General features: G+C 38.1%; 1 protein-coding gene across 3 annotated transcripts in view; it reads left to right on the top strand.

The window, feature by feature from the left end:
* STRN3 (striatin 3) overlaps window positions 1-26311 on the top strand; it is a 105559-nt gene that overhangs the window by 69743 nt on the left and 9505 nt on the right. For 2 of the 3 annotated variants that reach the window (XM_054028091.1, XM_054028090.1), the window contains 5 exons: window positions 2193-2330; window positions 7943-8076; window positions 15903-16078; window positions 16239-16286; window positions 23290-23411. In XM_054028091.1, coding sequence (XP_053884066.1) covers window positions 2193-2330; window positions 7943-8076; window positions 15903-16078; window positions 16239-16286; window positions 23290-23411 — 618 coding nt within the window. The remainder of the gene's footprint in view (window positions 1-2192; window positions 2331-7942; window positions 8077-15902; window positions 16079-16238; window positions 16287-23289; window positions 23412-26311) is intronic. The other variant, XM_054028093.1, reaches the window with a different exon arrangement.

Below are 26311 nucleotides of genomic sequence, written 5' to 3'. Positions count from 1 at the left end.
TTCCACACTTCCAATATCTCACATTTGTCTCAATTACTTTCACTTACAAATGAGGAAAAAGTTAAAGGGATTTACCATTCTATTGTCCAAGACTAGATAGAGCACTGGGTCGGGTAAGGCTGTTTTTCTGTCTTATCTAAGAATATCTTGTCCATCACCATAAGCATTACTGCATGCAAGTCAATAAGAATATGAAATTGTGCAAATGAGTTTAGGAAGAAGAAAATTTAAGCTAGTTTGTGAGTAGCATTGTGTTAGGCGTTTAACACTGGCACAAAGTTCCCCTTTTCCTGTTTGTTTTTAGGTTGTCTTCTTGAACAGAATTAGTTGAAACTGAAGGGGGCACAAGCAGTACCATACTTAAGTTCTGAAACATTTGTCAATGCTTGTGCCCCATCTACAATCTGCTGAGGAAAGGATTGCTCCCACGTTTGTACACGTGAAAGTGCACTAGATCAAAAAAAAAAAAAAAAATTGGCATTGTCTGGGCTATTAACCGAGGCAGCTTTGTTTACTTATAACTAACTTAGCTTTCCTGTTACCCCTTTTGCTATCATTAACTACGTCTTTCAGCTTATATAAAAATACTGTATTTCATTGTTAAATCGGTTACCTTGTCTCCAGCAGAATTAAACCTAACTTAATTTAATGGTGGGTATTTTGTTTTTGTCTAATTGACTTTTTTTCTGTCAAAGTAGAAGTCTAAAATCTGAAGGTATAGATGAAGTGCTGTTGGAAGCACTGGTTTTGGCAAATTTCGTCTTTACCTGCATATACTACTCAAAGCAGGAGAGTGTTTGTTTATCATCTGTGACCACACCAAGATATAATTTTTGGTTCTTTTGAAAACTAAGGCTATGTCTATACTACAAAGTTACATATGACCACTGTAATTAAACCTCTTTTGTACATCCACACACTGCCCTTTGTTTACTATGCAGTGCATCCATGGTTGGTGCTCTTGCATCAACAGAGAGAGAGCAGTGCACCGTGGTTAGCTATCCCACTGTGCAACTTACCACTATTGGCCGCTTGGTGATCTGGGAAGAGATCACAGTGTATTTCTAACTAGTGTTACAGTAATATGTGAGTGCCAGACTTCACATCCAGTTGAGAATATGCATCTGTGCAGGGAGAAATAAATAACATATTTTGATAAGAGACAAAAACTTCTGAATATGTTGACTAGCTTTAACCCTAGACGACTTTTTATCTGAAATGTTCTGCTTGTAGAACCTTTAAAGTTATTAGTTTTCCTTTTTGTCTGACATTTTATGGTAAAGGTCCATTTTTCCTTATATCATTGTATCTCTTTTCAAATGGGCTAACATAAAATTAAACTTCGAAAAATTGTGCTTTTACAAATTATTTTCTGCCTTTTTTCTGTACCTGTATATTGGATGTGAATGTAGCAGTGTTTTTTTTTTTAACCATCCTTAATGCAGAACTGTAATACGTAAGGTTATACATATTTATCAGCACTATATCCTCAACAGATAGAAATGCCAGTGACAATTTCAAATCAGACTTTTTAAAATTAGAAACTTAATTGTAGACATATGTAAGTCTATTTCGAATGTGGCCCTAACTAATCATGATTGGGCTTAATAAAAATTTTGCACAAAGCATCATTTAAAATGCTATTTTAAAAACAAACAAACAGGGAAAGTTAATTGTTTGTTGCACCCCCATTACAAGTCATCTCTACTTCTTCTTTCCTTAGTAAGTTAACTTTCTGTTTGTACTTGAGATTTTCTGTTAATTCATATAGTGTAGTTAATACTGCAAACATTTAGTTCATATGTATTTTGTTTAAAGGTTACTTTCTATAACTGTTACATATTTGGTTTTTCATAGGGACTTGAGGTGCTGGGTTCTTTCTTTTCCGCAGCAGAATATAAAGCTGTACTACAAATGAACAAGACAGTTCTAATCAATTTTTTTGACTTGGTGGATAAAAACCACTTACATAAAATTTTCAGATTCAGTGTTTAACTGGTTTTCAAAATTTCCAAAAGAACACTATATAACAGTTAAAGCACCATAACCAAAAATAATAACCAATGTCTTTATTCTTTAAGGAGGTTCCATTAGTAATCTTTCTTGTTTAATTAGGAAACTGGATTTATTAACTGCTGTCAAGTCAAGCGGTAGCAATCAAATGAACCTTTGCTGCTGACATTAATTTACAGGGGTCAACAGGACAAAACTTCACGACATGATAGCTGATCTGGGCGATGATGAGCTACCCCACATCCCTTCAGGAATCATTAATCAATCTAGGTCACCCTCTTCTAGAATGACTGATGAAGGTTCAAGAGCAGAGGAAGGTACAAAAAAATTCAGCTATTTATTGTATTTTAGAAGGTTTTAATTTAAACACACGCTATCACTTATCCCCTCAGACTTAATGCTGTTACAGTTGTCAATAATAGGACATCAACACTGCTTACAAGTCTGTTCACACAAGTTTGGGTTTTTTTGCACGACTATCACTTGAAGCTTTTGTGTCTCAGAGAAATATAAATCAGAACTTCACATGTCAAGTGTTGGTTTTTTTTTTTTTTTTTCAATTTTATGTGAAACTGCCTTGGTTCTGTCTTTGTCAACTCTTAAGTCCCTTGTTGCAGAATCCCTTTTTAAAGTAATCTTATCTGGATGTTACGTTATAAAACTTAGTATAAAAAGTGGTGATTGTAAGTTTGATACTCAATTTGTATTGAAAGGTGAAATAAAAATAGTTACTTAAAAGTAGTGAAGTAATTACAAAGGATGAATTTGGCTCTCTACCTTCAAATTATTATTAATGCTTATATAGTTAGAGTATTTTTTTGAATTAGCTACTTTTGATCTATCCTATCCTTAACCAACCATTAGCTCCAGATGCAGTTGAACTATCACTTTCATCCCACCTACTGCAAGAAAGGCACTGGGAAGTTGACTTAAACTAGTTAAACATGTGGAGGGAGTTGGTTACAATATTTTGTGCATCTGTATTTTTTAACAACTTGAGTTATTTAGATTAATACAGCATCTGTACTAATGCTGCTTACTTCAGTGTTAGTCTCATGCCGAAGGTGTCACAGTTATGTTATAAACTAAGATTATAATCTGTTTTTCTCACAAAACGTATTGAAGTATTTATTGTAAATTCCAATCTTCAGGGGTTTGAGTAGCTTCTAGCCCCAATGTTGTCATAACTGCCCCAAAGGTGGTGAGATTTATCACAAAATAAAAACATCAGTCTGTCACTTTGCGTCAGTCAAGAACAGCCTTCAGTGTCCATATATTTTCCAGTGTCAGTAAGAAATTATCCTTTTATTTCACAGTAATCAATTAAAAATAACATTGGACATAGTCTTAGGGCTTGTCTACACACACACATTGCACTAGTGCAAGACTTACCTGTATAGCGCACCGGAAAAACTATTTTGGTGGGTTGCAGTCACACTGTGCCACTTGTACCTGTGCATATTGCAACAGTTGTGGCCACATCACAGCACGCTGTATCGCAAAAAGCATGGAGTGCCCTGGCAGGGGATCCGTGTGTCCTCTATATTGCCTGCTGCCTCCTTCCTTTATGAGAGATTTTTGCTGTGTATACCTGCAGGGATTTCTGAACTCCCGCAATTACCTCAGATTTGCCTATAGGTCACCTCTTCTGCACTGTCGTCAAACTACCTGCTCCAAATCTATATGAGGCACAGAGGAATGCAGCATTCCTCTGCTGTTAGGACAGGATGATTCTGTCAAATTGAGGACTTCATAGCTGTAGCGAGATGAATTACAACACTCAGAATAATGTTTGGAAAGACCGAAAGAAAGAGAGCAAATCAGAATTTGAGGAAAGAGATTTCTTTCAGTCATTTGGGGCCATAGTTCCCATTGTTTGGGGTGCCATCTATTGCATCTTTATCCAGAAACTCTGCAGTATTCTAGAGAGAGGACTACATATGCCTAATCTCAACTGTGAACCCTGGAATCATCATCATAAAGCAAGGCATGTTTCTTGCTTGGATTTTTATTCTTGTGTTTTACGAGTCATTGATTCATTCTAAAGTACAGGACTGTAATCTGGTTAAAATATTGGACCATAAAAACCAATACTTCCATTTCCATGCCTTTTCAAAATGTTTTGTTGCATAGTTCACATGAATCTGAGTGGACGGGTGGAGGTGGGTGAGTGGTCGTCTCGGAAAGGTTATACCACCACATACTTGGGATGATTAAAAATTGTCTGCACTCAGTATGTGAACAAATCATTCTGAAAGAAGGTGTCTCACTATTTCACACTTTTTGCCATTTCACACTATTTGCCATTTTGTTATGTGAGCGTATTTTCCAGCCCATCAATTTGTTTTGCTGTTCTTCATATACTTCTGTAGGTAAGAGCTGTAGTGTGAACAGAACAGTAATCCCATGTCTTATTTTTTTTCCCTTACCTTCCTGTGACTTTTTTTAAAACAGAGTTTTAAAATTTAAATTCTCTCCCCCCCGCCCCCAGTTGTTTGTTAGTGGTCCTTTGACAATATTGAACAAATATTTCATAATCCATGTCTACACCAGATGGTATGAAGTCAGTAGTAGTAGATAGGTTAGTCATCTCGTTTGTAGAAGCTCCAGAACAAAATGCAAATCTTCATTGTACTCCTGTCCATGTTCTGCTGCTTTAATAAATTGAATGAGAATGGCATATTTCATTATCATGAATAAAAAAGAATTGAGCCATAAATGACAATTGTATCTGAACAGTATAATACTGTCCAGTGATTTTATTTCATCTAACTATTTCAAGCAGTTTTGATTTAGGACATCCACTATAATCCTCCTTACCAGGCCACAGTAGCTCAACTATTGATGTCTCTGGTTACACAAATGGCCTGTGTAATCCTTTGCTGCAGTACAATGTAATGTCACATTGGAAACTAGAATTCTGAAAGAAAGGGAGTGCTTGGCACTTTCGTTTGCATGCCAATAACCAGAACGCTATTCAGGCTCACATAGGTTTCATGGTACCTTTTGGTGTGTGAGCTCTGATACAAAGAGGTTTGGATGTGATTGTGCACAGGTGGTTTTTTCCCCTGTACTTCACAAGATTAAATATAAACAATTATCCTGTTTTAAAATATTTCCAACCACATTTCAACTATTTTTAATGTTTTTATCTCAACACAGCTAGTTACATTGATGCAAACTGAAACTTGTCGTAGACTAATACACTTGGAAAAACCATAACATGTAACAAATATATTTCAGTCTTCCACTTAAAACCACACTGAACCAGCTACATCTTCTAATAATCCTGCACTTAAATTTCTGAAAACAGGTTAGTCCATTGGTATAGTCCTGTGGTCCTCCATTGTGGTCTTACTGAAAGCATGGTTGCTTTCTAAGCCTTCTCTTCGGGTTCATGAGTAGCTGTGCGGATTTTTTTTTTTTTTTTTTTTTTACGGTTGCCTTTTTAGGCATAGTGTTAATTGACTGATAATACTTATTTGTATAAAGTACATAATGTTGGCTGCTGTTGAGATAATTATAAATAATAACCTGGATGATAAATGTTTGATTAAAGAATAGACTAAGAGGGAAGGTTTGTGTGATTGGACTAGTCAGTTATAAGCACATCTGATTATGTATTTATAGTGCAATATTTAATCCTTAGGATATTGGCTGGATTTCATTTGTTTATGCATAATAAACAAGTTTGAGTGCAAGGATGGCTGTGCATCCTTTTACTCAGTCTCTGTCATAATAAATATTATACTAGATCATAACTTGTAATTGGTATGAATATGATAGACAATGACTTCACCAGAGCACACTTGTATTTAAATTGGAGGATAATAACTATACAGAGCAAATAACTCTGGTAACCTTAATTCCTAAAAATCCTTAATCTTTAAACAGTAGTTCATCAATGTTAATTATATATTTTTTTCTTTGGAATATTTCAGGTAGGTCCATTGCAAGGGAAAAAAAATGTTTTTGCTATTCAAAGTTTGTTCACCTGTTTTGGTGATAGTTGTAAGTTCGTGTCTTTCATTTTTATTACTTGGTTGCCATTTATTTTTATTAAAGCTTTTGACCATATTTTAAAAAACACTTTTCATAATTAAAAATGTTGCTTAAATAAAAAAGCCCCAAATTTAAAATGATAAATTTAGAACAGAGTTTCATGTTAGAACTAAAATTTTGCTTTTGGAAAATTAGTTTCCAACTTCTAAACTTTTTGTTCACCTTTTTTGAAGTTTCAAATACAGATGAGTCTGAGTATAGTTCCTGTAGATTTAGGGACGGGAGTTCTGAATTTCTCTTGATAGTGAGAGAGACACTGTCCCAAAGATTGCTCTGAGATGCATTGTACATTTGGGAAGCAGGATATCTCCTACAATTACCGGGTGCGGAGAGGGTATGTTCCTCTTACTACAACCTCTTATGGGGTGCAGCTTACTACTTGAATTGTAACTGAACAGTTCTGTTCATGGTGCCATGACTTTGCCCCAAGGGGACTAGTAAGGGAGCAGACGCTGGACTATGAGGGACTGGAATTTTTGAATTCTTCTTATGCAGGCTCAGCAATGGGAGAAAGGCTCTTCAGGGCTTTTACTTGCCCTTTGCCTTTCCCCTCCTATATTCCTTGTTCCTTGTAGGGGGTAGGCAGAACATGGACTTCAGTGAACAATCCTAATTCTTTAAATTTCTTTTAGTGAAGATTTTGCGGGTTGTGTTTCTCCGTAGAACTTTTGTCATGTCTTCTTAATTCACATTTCATGTAGTACATAATGGATCTCTTCCTTCTGTTCTTTACTGCTCTATCCCAATACTTCTGCTGGAACATCAATATTGGGAAATTGAGTTGGTATAATTCGGGTGGGTGACTAAACTAAGAATAATGCTTAATCTTGTAAGGAAACTCGTACATCCATACACACTGAAAATAATTTAGGACATTTTACTTATCGGAAGTATGACTCTTTAGGAAAATAAATCTGATTGTGTTAGGATGCAATTACTTGACCCTTTGCATATGCGAGGTTTCTAATGAAATATTGGCAAAAATGAATACTACTAAAGGACATTGTCAGGTAGTTTTGGCCCAAAATTAACACAAGAAATGGCTCGCTCTCTCGCACACATGCAATTTTATCTGGAAAGTTTACATCAGGAATATATTTTCCCTCATCAGGTGTCCTAATTTTATTCTTTGGAAAGTAATACCAAAAAATAAAATAGACCCCCCCCATCCACACCTCTTTCAGTAAGGCAGATTTTTTTCTAGAAGCTGTGTGTGTAAATCCTTATTCAAATGCCTTGCAAACAAATTGATTTTTTTGTGGGGAAGCAGTGGGGAGTCATAGATGATACTAAGAGTAAAGAGTGTGAATGAATGCTGGAGCAGATGATTCAAGCCTGAATTGAAAATTAACATTTGTTCAAAAGCTGCATTGTTTAGCATTAAATGATCATCAACATGAAAAATGTGTAAAGCTTCAAATGTTTTAAGGAACATGCAGCCAGCTAACATGAATATCAGTTGTCTATTTTTAAACTTTATCCAAACATTGTTGATACACTCAAATGCAGAACTCGGTAATTGCAAATGTTGTAGATTCTTGTGTTTTAAAACCCTGTCTGTATATGTGTGGTGGAGGGTGGTCCTTCATGGGGAATTACATGAGTGCTAAAAAATACTTGCTTATGGAGGTAAATGTTTATTGCCTTAATAGCTTCAAATTTAGAGAATTATTTTCAAATGTATTATGTATATGCTCATGTTTTCTTTTCCACTAGGAGGAGGAGATTTTACCATGATTTATATCTAGTTGTTAACAGTTCAGCTCTTATACACTTCTGTGCCCTTAAGTTTTGACTGATGAAGTTTTTTCATATTGTAAATTTGAGCTTTTTTTCTCAAAACTTAAAACTGTTTTGTTCTTTGTAGCGGAGCCAATAACGTTTTCATCTGGAGGAGGCAAGTCATTTATTATGGGTTCTGATGATGTTTTGTTAAGTGTACTGGGCCTTGGAGACCTTGCAGACTTGACAGTAACAAATGATGCAGACTATAGTTATGATGTAAGTGAAATTTTATTTTAAAATTCCTTATACGGTTGAATATAATCAATGATAGTCAATTTTTCAGAATATTTCAAACTTATAGGATAGCTTATTTTAGAGGCAAAAGCTACATTTTTGTAGAAAGAAACCCCTCATAAACTAGCAAAACAGCTTGTGAAATCAAATTGAAATATGATTAGTTTTTTAATGAATTTGTAATTCATATTTTAATTTTTTTGTTTTGTTTTTTACTTAAGTAACATGTTTTTCAAACAAGTTTTTAGGTGAATTATTTTAAACAAAAATGGGAATTGCCCCAGAAACTGAACACTAAAAAGTTGGAGCTAAACCCATATATTGTTAGTAACTTAAATTTCTAGATGTTTGCTATTTTTATGTATAAAATGTGTATATATAGTAGTGTGTAATAGCTTTTTTTGGTAGTGTGAATTTTAGATTTACAAGTGTGGAATATTCTTTCATTTTATTGTACTGCAGAGTGTCCTACATTTTTTTCCACTGTGCACAAAATTACTGCCCTTGGTAACATTTTTAATATGGAGTTTGTACTGGCTAGTAGTGTTGGGGTGGGGTGGGTTGGGGGATTGTTCGTGTGCATCCATTCGTCCAGGAAGTCTTCACACTTTGAGGTATATTTTAAATAGTGTTGCATTGTGTTTTAGACGAATAAGACATTTTCATGCTTTAGTTATTTCTATAACTTTTTCTGGATTATAGAGTCTGCTTTCATTTTTGAATGTTAAGATGTATGTAAATACTTCTCTTGGGAAAATACCGTTAGTGGTTTTCTTAAAAAACACATTGCATTTTATGCACATTTATGAAATGAAAACTGTGTTTATAATATACCCTAGGGTCTTAAAGTTCTGTAAGTGTTAGAAGTGTACATCTTCGTTTAAAAAAAAAATCAGTTTTTCTTTAATATTACTGAAGAACCTGAATTCTATAAATATTTCAATATATTCTACCATATTTCAGGATTTAGTGATGGATATTTTTTTCTTCCTAAAATGACAAACATTAATTGTTCTCACTTCTAATATTGGATTATAAAAGACTAATTATAGCATTCCGTTCTACGAAAAATAAAAAGGTATTAAGTAGTTTTGGAAAAAATGTTTTTTTTACAAACACATTACAGGAGTTCTAGGCTTTAGAGGTTTTACTCCATTAGATAATATACAGTTTTTGTTACCTTTAAAGAACTGAATTATTTATGAAATAGTTTTAATTCAGCATTAATTCGGAGAAATCAAGCACTAAAAAGTTAGAAAAGCCAAGTTTTAAATGGAGAGATGAAGTTGAAATCAGAGATAAATTTTATGCTTAGGCCTTAATATATTATGTTTTTGAATAACTCTAAATTTATCAAATGCAGTACAATACAGATAATATGAAGCAGCCTGGAGTTTTTATGTAATATCTTACAGTAAGCTACAACACACTCAATTGTTAGATTTGGTTTTAATTTTGTAAAGTTTCTGTGGAATCCATAAAACAAGTTTTGAGGAAAAGTAGTTCATTAACTTTAAAGCTTTGAACATTCTGAAGTTGCAAGCACAGAGATTGAGAAAAACCAATATTCTTAACCTACTAGATTTGATTACTTAAAATTGAATGGAAAAGTTACCATTTACTGACTCTCGTTTTTCATTACTTTTAAACTTCTTCGACATAGTTTTTCAAACTTTGTTTATCCTTAGCTATTGGAGGATTTTAGCACAGAACTATGTTAATAAAAATGAGTGCTTTCATCCCCAAGTCCCATTTTAAGATCTCAGTGTTTTGATTAAGCCTCAGCTCAGACTTTAGGGTGTTCTACATATTACTCCGATTTTATAGATGGGAAATTGGTGCCTTGTTGTCCTCCATACCACACTCACCAGCATCTTCACAGGATGAAAGCATGGAAGATACTAACAAAGAAGATGAGTTCTACATCTCCTAATAGAGACCCTTCTGTCAATTCAGAGATTGATAGGCTTGGACAACATCCAGAGCTTGCCTCCTAGTGGACAGGTTTATGACTCTAACAAGCCTCATATCCAAAGTTAAAATAAGCCCTTGCACAGGAATGTTGTGGTCCTGCAACAGTGAATGGGTGGTTAGACCCCAGAAAAGTTTGAAGAGGGTGGTGCTGTTTAACTTTCTTCTGATGGAGATACTTCTCATGGGTACATGAGGCACATGTTGGGGAGCCCACCTGAACCACCTCCAGATACGAAGGACAAATGTATTGGAACTAAGAGGAATCAGGCTAGTTTGTATAGTATTTTACAAAATCCACCATGCAGATTCTAACACAGCTGCAATGCGTTAAGTAAACAAGGGAGTGTCCACTTGTCTCACCTGCATCAAGAGGCTGTTAAGCTATGGACATGGTGTCAGTGTTGTGGGGAGACCCTGATAGCTATCCACCTCCCAGGAGTCAGCAACTTCCTAAGTAGACAATACATAACCAAATGATTGCTAAAGAGGCCTTTCACAGATCTAATATTCCAATGATGGTCAAATTCTGTAATGGAGGCAAAAAAGTCTAAGGATATCACACAATCTCCAACCTTTCTTTCCAGGGGAAGCATAAGCCCTGGCTCCCTTCAAGACTCCTTCCACCTACTGTGTACCCCAGGACTTGCATATGTTTTCCCACCCATTCCCCTGATTCCCGGGTTAATATGCAAAATCAGACTGGACAAAGCCAAAGTAATCCTAATAGCAATGCTGGCTAAGATTATTCTGCCTAACAGACTTTCTTTGGATGTCTATTCAGCCTCCCATTCCGCTTCCAACTGTCAGGACACAGTATTGCAGAACTAAGGTCAGTTATTTAATCCAGACTTTGAAGTCACTGCATCTGACAACCTGGATCTTTGTTGGTTCAGTGCTGCTGACCAAGACTGTTGCCTACAAGTGCAAGAGATTCTCCTGCAAAGCAGGAAGGCTTCCACAGGGAAAACGTATTCCTGTAAATGAAAAAGATTCTCAATTTCAGTGACCCAAAATAACCTGTATCCAATGGAGTCTCCTATACTAAAGATCCTGTGTTTAAAAGACTAGGTCTTTTTTTCAGCTTCATTTTATCAGCAATCTCTTCGTCACCTATCCGCCCAGTCCTGTTCAATCTTCTCATGTCCTACGGTATCCGGATTTTTGAAAGGGCTGCTCCATGCTTGACCCACCAGTCAAAAAGCCATCCTCTGTGAGAATTTCACTTATCTCTGTAAACCTAATGAAGCTCCCTTTCTGAGTCACTTTTGGAGTACTTATTACACTACCTTATCTTCAAGAAGATCAACTTAGTTGCCATCACATTGGCGAGGGACAGTCAAGCAAAGTGTGCTCACCTTCAGCTCAAATTGACTCTAATCCTTCCAAACTGATCTCACTTCTCTAGATTTATTTCAGCTAGTGAATGGCACCCACTGCCCCTTTGAGGATGCATTATTGAAAAAGTTATTGACAGTTAACTTTACAACTAGATTAGTGAGCTAAACTGATGGTCCAGTGAGAGTGAAATGTGTATGTGCAGCAAGGCTAGGGCTCTTGTGAAGCCAGAGGCTATGTTACAAAAGCTGGGTGGCTAAAGGTGATGTGCTATGGTAATTAAATCTGAGCTACACCCATGCGTCGAGAGTTCTAGGCCTACCCATGGCAGCTTTCAGAGTTTTCATCCCTCTCCCCATAGTTTCAGCACTCGTGAACCTGTGCCATGTATAGCTCTTAGCTCCCGACCCCAGCTGCAGCACTGCGTGTTTAGTACGTGCTTTGAGCACACCTTGTGCTCTGCTCTCAACTATGATCTCAGTGCTGCGTACTGTGCCATGCATTGAACAAAGGCTGCTGTGACCCCATACCTCTGTCAGCTCATCCTCTCCTTGGTCTTTTGATTTCTTCCACTGCATTCACTACATTGCAGCCTGATGTCAACACAATTCATTGAGTGGATTCCTCTGTCCTAACCCCTTGACCAGCACTGATTTGGGGGTTGTAAGTTCCAAAAACTTTTACCTTTTCATACCTCTCTTTAGAAGTTACAGCGTTCTCACTTCTTTGGGGACATCTGTGTGAAGTTACACATACAACAGTCATCTTAACTAATGAAACAAGATTTCATTAAGAGAAAAAATGGAATTAAAATAAGCTGTTTGCTTCACATATCATCTAGACTTGTAGGGTATCGCACACAAATTTATTTTTTCCTCTTTTTTTTAAAGAAGCTAGGAAATTACATGTATATATCAAAAGCATGTTATTAGGGTTGTAAAGTCAGGAAGTCAAGATTAAAAAATGTCATTGTTAAGGTTGCATATCTGACCTCAATTCTTCCCTCTTTTGCATATATGTTATGAGACTATCTTTAATCACATGACTACATACTATATATTCCACTTATTTAGTGGATAGCATGACCAGTCTTCAGAGAATGACTTGGAGTCGTATAGTTCATGAGAATTTACAAGTTCACTGCCTCATCTGAGGCAGAAATTGGATGGTGTACAGTGATTGAGGCAGGGGGCAGCAGGAAGAAATAGAATGCCCTTGTGTGTCAGACCTTCTACTATGACCCTGGAAAACTGGGTTTTGTCCTTGGTGCTATCACAAACTTCCTGTGATACCACATGACCATTAATTGTGTTATTTCCTGGGTGTCCAATCTGAGACAATTGAGGCCCAATTTTGTAAGGCATTTAGACACTAATAATTCAGTATTTAGTGCTTAATTCTGATGGTGTGCAGTAAATAAGACATGGGTCCATACATTGAATAATGTGGTTAAAAAATATTGAGCAGCTCTCTTGTTCACTAAACACTTCCCTTCCTGAATGCAAAAGGGTGTGTGTGGAAAAGTAGTATGAGATCATGTAATCAAAGATATTATTATGCATACATATGGGGGAGGATTTAAGGTTTCATGACCAACCTTAATTCTGGCACTTTGTAAATTATGATTTATTCACTTTGAAATTGTATCATTTTAATGTTGTGTTTGGCATATATGTATATTATTTTATTTGTATTACAATAGCACCTAGTGGCTCCAGTCATGGTTGAGCCCAGTTGTGTATGGTTGAGCCCATATTGAGCAATCCAGCGATTGAGCAAACATATTATAAGAAACAGTCCCACTCATGAAGGACAAGAAAAGATGGGAGAAAGGAAGTAGTAGTCTCATTTTACAGATGGGAACTGAGGTTCAGAGGTTAGATGACTTTCTCAAGGTTGTACAGGACATATGGAGAGAGAGAAATGGAACCCAGATCTCCTAGATCCCAGTCCAGTCTCTTAACACCAAGATATCTTTTCTCCCTGTAGTTTTCAAAGTAGCTACATCTCAATGTACTAAATGTAATATTTTTATTATGGAAGGGGATAATCAGAAATGAAAAGGTTAATATTATGGAATGTGGTGTTTGTATGGTATTGGAATATGGAATTCTGTGTTATAAGTCTGCATTTGTAAGTCTTGTAATAAATGCATTACTTGATATGGATAATTTGGCATAATGTGTTCATGTTAAACTGAAATCTATTCATATTAGGAAGGTGTGTTTCTAGCCCCCAATAGCTCTTTAGGCTAGTGTATGTAATTTTTCCAATCTTGAAAGGCCCAAGGGAAGGTTGAGTGGGAGTCGTAAGTCAGTTTAGAATAAGGATTTGGTCCAAGAAAAGGCACTATAACAAACTTTACTTTATTCATTACTTTCAGACCTCTTTAAAATACTGAATGATGATAAAGGATTTAGCATTTTAATATGCTTTTGTTAGTGGCATAATTAACTTGTAGGATGTGAGAGTTACAGTTTGGCATGGTGGAAGTATAATAGTTGCCCACAAGGTAGCTAGCCCTGAGTGACACCATCTAGATGCATGTTGCATTGAAAAATATACAAATAGAAATTATAATACTTTCCTTATATCTTCTATCTCTAGAGCTGTTTTTATGATTTACATGTTGAATGGGCTGTACTGAGTGAGACATAATGAGCAGGCCATTTACCCACCCCCATAATTTCTAAGGCATCTGCACTTGACAGCCTACATAAAACTTATATACATTTATATGTTGCATTTCTGGGGTCACTACAGTTTTGAATGAAGATCAGTAAAATTTTTGTTTTTCATAAAAGCCTAGGCGAATAGTATAGACCATGTTGTTGGAGGAATGGTAGTTAATTTGATAATAGAGAGAAACAATTCAAAATAAAACTCTATATAGAAGATTTAGATTTTATATTTGCATAAATATAATCTGAATCCGGTCCAGCTATTAATGGAATTTAATACAGTTGTTAGCTTCTAGCTAATTAAGTGCCTGATTGTGGCGGGAGCTGAATGTTAATCACCTTTCAAGATACCCTCTTTACTATGTAGGATCAGGCCCTGATTGTCCAGCTCTTTTCTTTCTTTGGATTCTGTTTTTCTTTGAGGGTCTGATAGATTTTTACATATTATCTAAAAGAATTGAACAAAATTATAGTTCATTATATTGTACAACTGCAGTGTATAAAATGGATTTGAAGTTTTAAAACGGGAAAATATCTCGTATTCTTTTGAATTTTTCTCCTTTGAATTTTATTTCTCTAAAAGTAGTTTGGTTTTTATTAAAATTCTATTTATGACCTTGGACATTATAGTATTGTCTGACAGAAATTACAGTTACATTTTCTCATAGAATAGATGTTAAAATCAGAAGGGATGGTTATGATAATCTAATCTTATCTCCTGCATAACATAGGCAATAAATCATCCAGTCTGACGACAATTATATACAGCAAATGTCAGCAATATTTAAGGCTTTCTTGGAGTAGAAAAATCTCACTGAAGAGGAAAAGAGAAAACTAAGAAAATAATTTTTCAGATTTTAAAATGAAGACTCTAGTAACAGTAGATTTGAGTAGTATTTTAAAAGTGTATTTCCGACAGGACATCAAAAATGCTATGTTGGAGTTTTAAAAAAAAAAAAAATTGAGTCCCTTTCAAGATGTTTAGAAAAGATGCTTTTACCGCTTGCTACTGTTGTCATAGTCAATAAGTATTCTTGTCTCTTAACTGGTATGGCTTTTTACAAGATACAAAATTGATGCATAAAGTACTAAACTCAATATTAAACAGTAATAATTGTTGTATTCTAGTCTGTGTGGCCCTAGAAAGATTGGGAATATTAATCCTGTATTCGTTATATAGACTTTTTTCTGTTTAGAGCTGAGGCAAAACCTACAATTACAACAGATGAAAAACTTGCTCTTGCAGGTTTAGATGGTACTGAGATTTGATTTGCTATCCTGAATACCTTTCTGGAAAGATGGATCATAAAAGCTAAAAAGGAGATACTAAATAATTTCCCCCCAGATACTATATGAAATCCCAGTATCTTTACATTGGTTGGTTTGTACACAAATATTGGTTGTCTCTTTAGTTCTATAGCCTATAAACATGAATTGTGATGGATACTGGTTCACTGGAAAACTAGTCCAATGGCATTTTATATTTTGTTTCTCACTTGTTAGTAAACTTTTAAAAACATGTCAGAAATTAGAAACCATTTGGCAAATAGGATTTCTTTACTAAATTCCCGTGCCTTTTTTGCAGACTCCTTGGTTTTGTCTCAGTATTATTGATATAGCTCTCAAAATTTTGTTTTGTTGTGCAGAGCTAGCAATGGATGCTTGAATTTTTTGTATCTCCAGCAAAACAGTACTTATTTAAATCCATGTCCTAAACACTTCAGTCTTCAAACACTAACATACAGTATATAATTTTATATATAAGATCACTAAAGATACTACATAGATATTTTTGTTTGTTTTTGTTTTTGTTTTTAGCTGCCAGCCAATAAAGATGCCTTTCGGAAGACATGGAATCCTAAGTATACGCTACGCAGTCATTTTGATGGAGTGCGAACATTAGCTTTTCATCCTGTAGAGCCTGTGCTGGTTACAGCCTCTGAGGACCATACTTTAAAACTTTGGAACTTACAGAAAACAGTTCCTGCCAAAAAGCAAGTATATGGTGGTTTTCTTTTTTAAAGTGTGTTATATATGTTGTTGTCTGATAAGTTGTCTCTCTCAAATCTTTTTTCATTACATTCAATTTAATAACAACATTTTAACAGATAGTTTAGTATAATCACCTTTCTGTTTTTTTGGTTTTTTTTCCAGGAGTGCCTCTTTAGATGTAGAACCTATCTACACGTTTAGGGCCCACATGTAAGTGTTTGCCAGTTCATACTTCAGAAGCAGCCATTGCCACCTATTATGGATTCAGTAAAATGTTTAGGCTTAAAGATCACAATTTTATTAACATTATTTACACGTGGTGCCAAAGATGTGCATAATTGTTTATAAAGCGAGTAAAAACTGTCTCTGTCCTGAGGAGTGCACTGTCAAGATAAAAGGACGACCACAGGGGATAACAAATGTAGAAGGCTTAAGGGGAAGGAACAGAGGATGTGGAAGAAGACACTGAAATTGTGCTGTAATGAAGACTGCCGGGTTTTTTTATACAATATGTAAAGTCTGCTTTAAATGGATTTTGAGAAGAAGCATAGAAGGTGAGGGTGGAGCTTTAGTAGATGGATTTAGGAAGGAAGCTTGGAAAAGGATACAGAGGACAGGCATGGGTTGAGTGAATAGAGTGGATGGGGTGAAGAACAAAACGAGACCAAACGTAGATGTTGGAAGGATCTAAATTGCGTAGGGCCTTGAAAGTGAGAATGACTGATCCAAATTCAGTGCCAAAGGCAACAAAGAGTTTATGAAAGGGATTTCGGGTGGGTTAGTTTGGACATAGGTACCAGTTGAGGCTGATGTTTTCACAACAGAGTTCTGAATAAGATAGCGGTTGGGAGTGAAGCAAATGCCAGGAAGTCCAGTTGGGGGAGAGTTGAATTAATCAAGATGGATTATGATAAGAGCCTGATCATGATTTCAGCCAGAAGCTCTGCAATGCCAAACCAGACCACCTTACCCATGGGTCTTGAGTCTACCTATTTTTGTGTTTGGATGGGTGTCTCATCTGAGATGCATCATAAAACCTATTCCCGCTTCTCATATCGCAATCCAAGTTTTGGGAAGAGAGGCTAGTGCAAACTGGATTACCCCAAAAGGGATTCTTGTCCATCAAGTTGTGACAATAAACTCACTTGAACAAAATAAGGCCAGTGCAACCTGTCAGCTGCTCTGTAAAGCAGCTGATCCAGCATTTATAAAAAACATGCTGATGGTAAATGACTGTTAGATCACTGAACTGTTGCACAGCTACCTGAGACCCAGTCAACTAACCCTGGCTTCTGACTCAGCAGAATAAACTAGAGGAAGGCAAAACCAAATAACACAGCATGGCATTGATGCACTGAGGGGAAATTCCTTTCTCTTGGTTATGACAGTCAAGAATAACCAGTCCCACATCCAGCAACTACAAGCTCCAAAGTAACACTCCTGAGGTGAAGGTGTGGAAAACTTTCTGCTTCTGAAAATGGCATATGCTTCTTTCCCATCCAGAAATATTTATGGATTATCCTTCCCTCTGACAGAATAATTTAGGTGGTAAAATAAATCTCCTAATCCCACGCCAACCCACAAAGGAGGCAAGCCTGCAGCCCCAGGACCTGGCCCTGTGCTAGGTCTGACAAGTACAATTGTTGTTGTGAGAATTGCAGAGGTCCTAACTGCTTAGGCACATTCTAATCTTGGGGGAATTCTGTGCCAAAAAATAAAAAATTCTGCGCAAAATATTTTAAAATTCTGCAAAATTGTGCATATTATAGTTGTCAAAATAATGCAATATAAACATGCCAGTTTCAATTATTTTTGATAATTTATTTAAACTACAATACAATGGATGGAGAATGGAACTGGGGAGCATGGGAGAAAATCCCCAAACCCCCTTTGTCTAAAGTAATGTAGCTAGGTTTGACCCTTTATTTCTAGTTATTAGTCATAGAATCATAGAATATCAGGGTTGGAAGGGACCTCAGGAGGTTATCTAGTCCAACCTCCTGGTCAAATCAGGACCAATCCCCAACTAAATCATCCCAGCCAGAGCTTTGTCAAGCCTGACCTTAAAAACCTCCAAGGAAGGAGATTCCACCACCTCCCTAGGTAACCCATTCCAGTGCTTCACCACCCTCCTAGTGAAAAAGTTTTTCTAAATATCTAACCTAAACCTCCCACACTGCAACTTGAGACCATTACTCCTTGTTCTGTCATCTGGTACCACTGAGAACAGTTTAAATTCCCCCTTTCAGGTAGTTGAAAGCAGCTATCAAATCCCCCCTCATTCTTCTCTTCTGCAGACTAAACAATCCCAGTTCCTTCAGCCTCTCCTCATAAGTCGTGCTCCAGCCCCTAATCATTTTTGTTCCCTCCGCTGGACTCTTTCCAATTTTTTCACATCCTTCTTGTAGTGTGGGGCCCAAAACTGGACACAGTACTCCAGATGAGGCCTCACCAATGTCGAATAGAGGAGAACGATCACGTCCCTTGATCTGCTGGCAGTGTCCCTACTTATACAGCCCAGAATGCCATTAGCCTTCTTGGTAACAAGAGCACACTGTTGACTCATATCCAGCTTCTCATCCACTGTAACTCCTAGCTCCTTTTCTGCAGAACTGCTTCCTAGCTGTTCGGTCCCTACTCTGTAACAGTGAATGGGATTCTTCTGTCCTAAGTGCAGGACTCTGCACTTGTCCTTGTTGAACCTCGTCAGGTTTCTTTTGGCCCAATCCTCTAATTTGTCTAGGTCCCTCTGTATCCTATCCCTACCCTCCAGCATATTTACCACTTCTCCCAGTTTAGTGTCATCTGCAAACTTGCTGAGAGTACAGTCCCCGCCATCCTCCAGATCATTAATGAAGATATTGAACAAAACCGGCCCCAGGACCGACCCTGGGGGCACTGATATCGTCTGCCAACTAGACATGGAGCCATTGATCACTACACGTTGAGCCCGACAATCTAGCCAGCTTTCTATCCACCTTATTGTCCATTCATCCAGCCCCTACTTCTTTAACTTGCCGGCAAGAATACTGTGGGAGACAGTATCAAAAGCTTTGCTAAAGTCAAGGAATAACACATCCACTGCTTTCCCCTCATCCACAGAGCCAGTTATCTCCTCATAGAAGGCAATTAGGTTAGTTAGGCATGACTTGCCCTTGGTGAATGCATGCTGACTGTTCCTGATCACTTTCCTCTTCTCTAAGTGCTTCAGAATTGATTCCTTGAGGACCTGCTCCATGATTTTTCCAGGGACTGAGGTGAGGCTGACTGGCCTGTAGTTCCCCGGATCCTCCTCCTTCCCTTTTTTAAAGATGGGGACTACATTAGCCTTTTTCCAGTCATCCGGGACCTCCCCCGATCGCCATGAGTTTTCAAAGATAATGGCCAATGGCTCTGCAATCACATCGGCCAACTCCATTAGCACCCTCGGATGCAGTGCATCCGGCCCCATGGACTTGTGCTCGTCCAGTTTTTCTAAATAGTCTGGAACCACTTCTTTCTCCACAGAGGGCTGGTCACCTCTTCCCTATACTGTGCTGCCCAGTGCAGCAGTCTGGGAGCTGACCTTGTTTGTGAAGACAGAGGCAAAAAAAGCATTGTGTACATTAGCTTTTTCCACATCCTCTGTCACTAGGTCGCCTCCCTCATTCAGTAAGGGGCCCACACTTTCCTTGACTTTCTTACACATCGGGATGTTTTTTTCCTGCAACCTCAATAGTCAACAAATATATGCAGCCATATGCTCAGTGTTGCATCATAGGCAACTTAAGAGTAAGTGAGAGTTGGGGAATCAAAATCACAATTTATATTGGCTACTGACCATCTCCAGAAAGGTCAGTAGTAAACATGGAGCACATTTTGATAGGAACATTTTTCAGTTCAAAAATTTAGCCCAGTTCTAATCACTGAAGCATCATAAGCATTTATAAAACCATACTGTCATTTACAAAAGGGCTCCTTTATACAACTCTGGCGATGTAAAGGACCCTTAAAACTTTTACACCTGTTCTGTACTCCTGGGGGAATTCACTAAGAATGGGAACGGTATACTAACAGTGAGAACAAAGCAAGCAGGCTGCTACATTATGACAGAGCCTGCCTCATGCCTACCTCCAAACACCCTGAAGCCCCTTCCTTCCATGACGCGCGTGCCGCAATAGCAAGCAAGAGGGACAGTCTCTCTCGTTCACTCACTTCCACGCCTGCTCAGCCCACCCATGTCCTCCAGTGATGATTGACATCTCCTCTGGCTGTACAGGCTGCTGGGGAGGAGTGACTGACTGTTCTTTTGGCTTCCCTTTGCTTCCCCATAGAAGTCATTTTTCTGCGGGGAAACAAAGAAATCTGCAGATGACATGAATTCTGCTCCTGCACAGTGGCACAGAATTGCCCCAGGAGTAACATTCTGAGGAACTCAGCAGATGAGATGTTGCAAATCTCTATAATATATTTCAGCGGTTCTCAAACTGTAGGTCGGGACCCCAAAGCGGGTCACGATCCCATTTTAATGAGGTTGCCAGGGCTGGCATTAGACTTGTTGGGGCCCAGAGCCAAAGCCTCAGGGCTTCCGCCATGAGTGACAGGGCCTGGGCAATGGGGCTCAGGCTTCGGTCCCCCCTCTTAGGGTTGCGTAGTAATTTTTGTTGTAAGAAGGGGCTTATGGAACAGTGAAGTTTGGGAACCCCTGAATATCTGTACAGAAAGGTAGATGGCATACTGTTATGGATAGTTGTCATTGTTTCCAGTATATGCCCTGTTCTGTGATTTTTGGTTTGGTATTTAAAGGGGGAAAAAAATGGGGGGATTTCTAGATAGCTTGTGGATTTTTTAATTTTTATTATTTTATGGCAGTCAGTTACTCTTCAAAAGTGGCTGTAATGGATGCAGCCCCCCTTTTTTTTTTTCCAGTGTTGTTTATCCCCAGTCTCTCCTATCTCAAAACAGTAAATGCAGTAAACCTATTGCACTATTATAAATGTTATTGCCTAAACTGGTGGACAAGATAATCCAAAATTAAAACTGAAACAACATTTGTGTCTGGGTCCTGCAGCATTTCTGTGTCTGAAATAATTTAGAGACTCTGAATAGGGCTTCAGATTTATCATAGCATTTTTTTTTCATCGAAAGTCACAAAAAAGTCATGATAAATGTAGTAGAAATTATGGGTTTGGGAGGAAATGGTGTGTAAAATCATGGACGCACTTTTTGAAAATGGGGAGCGGGGGGATGACCATGTAGGAGGGTCGCATTCTGTCCCAGGGGGAGGGGGCATGTTACAGAGCAAGTCCACCTCACACTCATCCCACAGTGGTGGCTCTTGTCCTGTGGGGCTGGCCCAGCTCCCCGCTCCTGCATTCATTTCTTGCCACAGTGTGCAGGCAGCGCCCTGCTCCCCACTCCCCCCCTTTCCTGGCCCTGGAAGGATTATAACAGATGAATTTAATTCTTCCTCCAACATAATGGGAGGCAGGTGGGGACTCTGCCAAAAAGTGAAGTGAAGTTTCTTATTCCAGTGTCCCTGGTCTGTGGGGTGGTGGCAGCCAACATTTTCCCTTATAGGATCATAGAATCACAGAATTGTAGGGCTGGAAGGCACCTTTGGAAGTAATCAAGTCCAGCCTCCTGTGCTGAGGCAGCACCAAGTAAACCTAGAGCATCCATGACAAGTGTTTGTCCAACCTGTTTTTGAAAACTTCCAATGATGAGGATTCCACAATCTCCTTTGGAAGCCTATACCAGGACTTAACTACCCTTATTTGAAAGTTTTTCCTAATATCTAACCTAAATCTCCCGTGCTGCAGATTACATCCATTACTATTTGTCCTGCCTTCAATGGATATGGAGCACAATTTATCACCATCTTCTTTATAACCCCTTTAACATATTTGAAGACTGTTATCAAGTCCCTCCTCAGTCTTAAACATTCCCAGTTTTTTTAACTTTTTCTCATAGGTCAGGTTTTCTAAACTTTTTTCTTTCGTTACTCTCCTCTGGACTCTCTCTACATCTTTCCTAAAGCGTAGTTCCCAAAACCAGACACAGTATGCCAGCCGAGGGCTCACCACTGCTGAGTAGAGGGGAACAGTTATCTCCTGTGTCTTGTGAATGACACACCTGTTAATGCACCCCAAAATACTAGCCTTTTTTGCAACTGCATCACATTGTTGTTGACTCGTATTCAGTTTGTGATTCTCTATAACCACCAGATTTTCAGAAGTACTACCAACTAGCCAGTTATTCCGTTTTGTAGTTATGCATTTCAACCAGTTGTGGCACCTACCTTATAGTAATTTCATCTAGACCACATTTCCTTAGTTTGCTTATTAGAATGTCATTTGGTGTCAAAAGTCTCACTTAAATTAAGATCTGTCACGTCTACTATTCCCCTTTTCTGCCAGAGCAGTAACCCTGTCAGAGAAGGAAATTAGGTTGGTTAGGCATAGTTTAAATCAATATAGCTCCTATGGGAGCTTGCAAATTGATTGTTTAATTTGTTCCAGTATTTTACCAGGTATTGAAGTTAGGCTGACTGGTCAGTAATTCCCTGGGTCCTCTTTGTTCCTCTTTTTAAAAGATTGGTATTATGCTTGCCCTTCTGCAGTCCTCTGGGACCTCACCTATCCTCCACAAGTTCTTGAAGATAATTGCTAACAGTTCCAACATTGCTTTAGCCTAGTCCCTTAAGTACCAGAGGATGAATTTCATCTGACCATGTCGACTTGTATACATCTAACTTATCTAAATAATCTTTAACCTGTTTCCCTCTTTTGGCTTTCATTCCTTCCCCTTTGTTGTTGTTAATTGAGAATCTGGTCACCCTTAATCTTTTTAATGAAGACTGAAGCAAAATAGACATTAACATTGCAGCTTTCTTGATGTCATCAGTTACTAGCTCTCTTCACCAACTTCAACCATTCTGTTTCCCATAGAATTTTATGTAATACATTGAATCTTAATAGAAAGACTTGTAGGTAAGATTATTTCTGGGGAGTGTGAGGTTTTTATGCCATTGTTTTCAAGCACCATTAATAAAGTTGCAAAAAAAATCTTAATAGAATCATTTTACTATTTCATTAGAAATTAAACTTTGCAGAGAAAAATGAATGCAATGGTTTTCAGTTGTCTTGTGTTTTTTTAAACACATGCTTTTACAATTTTCATTTCTGCTCTATATTTTAGCCAGTAGTAAAATATTTTTTTTTTCTTTTAACAGTGGACCTGTATTGTCATTGGCAATTAGTTCTAACGGAGAACAGTGTTTTAGTGGTGGCATTGATTCAACCATCCAGTGGTGGAATATGCCTAGCCCTAATGTGGATCCTTATGATACATATGGTAAGTGTCTTCTGAGAATGAAAGATTGTCAGCATATAGACCTTGATGAGACTTCTAATACTATTATTGTTTGATTCTAAAGTGGTTCTGAAAGTCACAGGTTATCTGAATTACTACAAACAAATCTTTATTAATGTGCTTTTGGGTATGTCTGTACTGCAGTCACAGCGTTGATTGCAGCTCAAGGAAACATAGCTAGATTACAACTGGCTCAGGTATCTTGGGCACTGGAGCAGTGAAGCTGTAGTATCTCACACTTCTGTGTGGGCTAGCCCGACAAGTAATTCCCCAGGGTTCTGAGTGGGCTTGTGTAGCCTGTGCTGAAGCACACACTGCTGTAGCTTCACTCTTCTGGTACCCAAGTTAAGAAGATTAAAGCTAGCTCAGGTATGTCTACTTGAGCTGCACTTGTACTCTATGATTACAGTATAGATATATCATTTGTGTTCTGTATTCTGAAGGTGGGATATGTGCATATTGTACATCAAATGTATAAGTATGACAAAGTATATTATTTCATTCTCTGATAATTTTTAGTTCCCCAGATAAAGAAGAGGCTTGTACCCTTTCTTCCAGTACAGATATTGTAGCTTATTTTTTGTTCTAAAGCTATTGATGGGCTTTGAGTGAGACTAGTGCTTAATATATGTCTTCGTTTTCCACCTGTAAAATCAGGGTAGTTCTTGCTCACTTTTTGTGTAGTGATTTGTGATCCTTGGATAGAAAGTGGTATAGAAACAGAGAACTTTTAAAACTGTTTTCTAAGTTCTACCGAACCCATCATTAAAATTATCAAGTGTACATAAAGATATATTTACCTTCCTTCCTTCCAGTCAGCAGGAAATGTGCCTTTAATTTTTTTGGTTTTGTTTCTTTTGTGGTGGTGGTGTTAAATGCTACAGATGTGCTTTTTGTCATCTTACCCATGATCCGTGTAAAATCTAGAAGGTGCATTAAATTAAGTTGGAAATTAAAATACATACCATTTTGATGAACAAACATTTAAAATTATCTTAAGAGTGACTTTTGAATAAGTTATTTTAAATATCAGATATTGAAGATGTATTAATTAGTTCAAGATGGTACTGTTTTCAGTGTGGTTTCTGGCAACTGTTAATTGATATGCTTTCCTGGAACTTTTAATGATTTTTTTTTTTTTTTGTTTTTTAAATGATCCCCACTTCGTGTAGATACAGATTCTATGTAGAAAAACTAGTATATTAGGAGAGGATGTAAGAGCTTTTATGTGAAAAAGGAGTTCTTCCTAACTCTCTCTTTTATGAAGAGTACTAGTTTAAAGTAAAATTCTGATACATATTGGACTAATACAGAATCTATTTAAAACAAACAAACAAAAACTTTCATTTGTTCACAGTGATTCCGATTCTGAGAATTTTACAATGTCCTAAACTTATGGTTTGCTAGTGCCTTCAGTAACCATACCTCGTAAAAAAAAAAAATCTGTTTCCAAAAATATCAGCACCAAAAAAAAAAGTCTGTCTTTCACCCTCCATTTCCTGTTGTCTCTGATAGTGACGTAAGTTTCACATTTAGGCTAGGATACTTCTAGGACAATGTTTAGATGCAGATTTGACTGAGTAGCCTTGCCACTTAATGAGCAGAAAGGAACTGAAAGTGGCATAATTTACTTAGGGAAAGGTGGTTCTTCATCAAGTGGTTGTCTATAAGTCTTCGATTCATGGGTATTGCGTGCCCCCCAGCACCAGAGATCAAACTTTTTGTCTTGTTAGCAGTCCCCTCTCAGTCTGTCCATGCTCATGGAATCTCCCCACTTCTCTGGAGGACATAAAGGTGCAGTGCAGACCAACTGTCACTGTTCCCTCCACTGACAGCATTGGGCCAGAGATGGAACACTTCAGCAGTCCCAGTAATCCTGTTTTAAACTCCCGTAGTTTCATGTGTTGTAAATAGTTTTTATTTTAGTCAGCTTTAGGTTAGTTCTTTTTTAGTATTTTAGTGAGAGTATTTTAAGATAGTTTTAACATTGTTAGGTGCTGGTATCCTGTGATAGATTTAGTAGCCAATATAGCTTCTTGATTTTAAAACGTCCCCCTCCTGTAATGTTGCAATGCCAGCCAGAGGCACTCATGGGAAGTGTCTTTACTGTCTACGTATGGGACATATTCCTAGTACATATGCTAACTGCTGTTCTTTCAGCAAGCTGTCTCAGAACAGCAAGGAAATTTAACTCAGGATATAGCTTTTGGACACATCCATGACATCTGATACAGCCTGGTGTGTCGGATCAGTCTGTTTCCAGTGTTCCCTCTCTGAGTAGTCCTCCTGCTGCAGTTATAAGATTTTCAACTGAAAAGGCACATAACTTTAATTTTCTGAGTTCTTAAAAGGAAAAGAAGTCAAGATCACTAGAGCCCTGCGCTGATACACAAATGTATCTGGGGATGCAGATATCTGCAGATGTGCAGGGCTCTACGCTGGGGACTAGGCTGAAGGTCCGAGGTATCCCCCCTGCTGGAGCCTGGTTTGGGAGACCTGTGGGCAGCTGTGGGAGCCCACGCAGAGTCGCGGACCCTCCACCTGTCCTCGGCCGGGCGGGGAGCCTTGGGGGTGGGGACATGGCCTGGGCTGATCTAAAACCCCTCCCCCGTGCACCGCGGACAGGTGGAAGGTCCACTGCGGCTCCCCGGCTGGGCTCCATGCTGGCGTGGGTGGGGGGAGACCTGTGGAGCTTCCCGGGGAGTGCTCTAGATCCCCACCCAGAGCAGGTTGATGGTTTGCCACAGCTGTCCGCCCAGCTCTTACCATGGCCGGACTGCGGCTCCAAGCCCCCTCCCTCCCCGGCCGAAGCCGGGTCAGGGGGGCCGCACTGGGAGCTGTGGGGAGACACGGCAGACCCTCCACCTGACCTAGGTGGGGGG

The sequence above is a fragment of the Malaclemys terrapin genome, chromosome 4 (assembly GCF_027887155.1).
Source record: "Malaclemys terrapin pileata isolate rMalTer1 chromosome 4, rMalTer1.hap1, whole genome shotgun sequence".
NCBI classification, from domain to species: Eukaryota; Metazoa; Chordata; order Testudines; family Emydidae; genus Malaclemys; species Malaclemys terrapin.
Note: the sequence above shows the minus strand (reverse complement) of the source record. Positions and strands in the feature narration are given on the sequence as shown.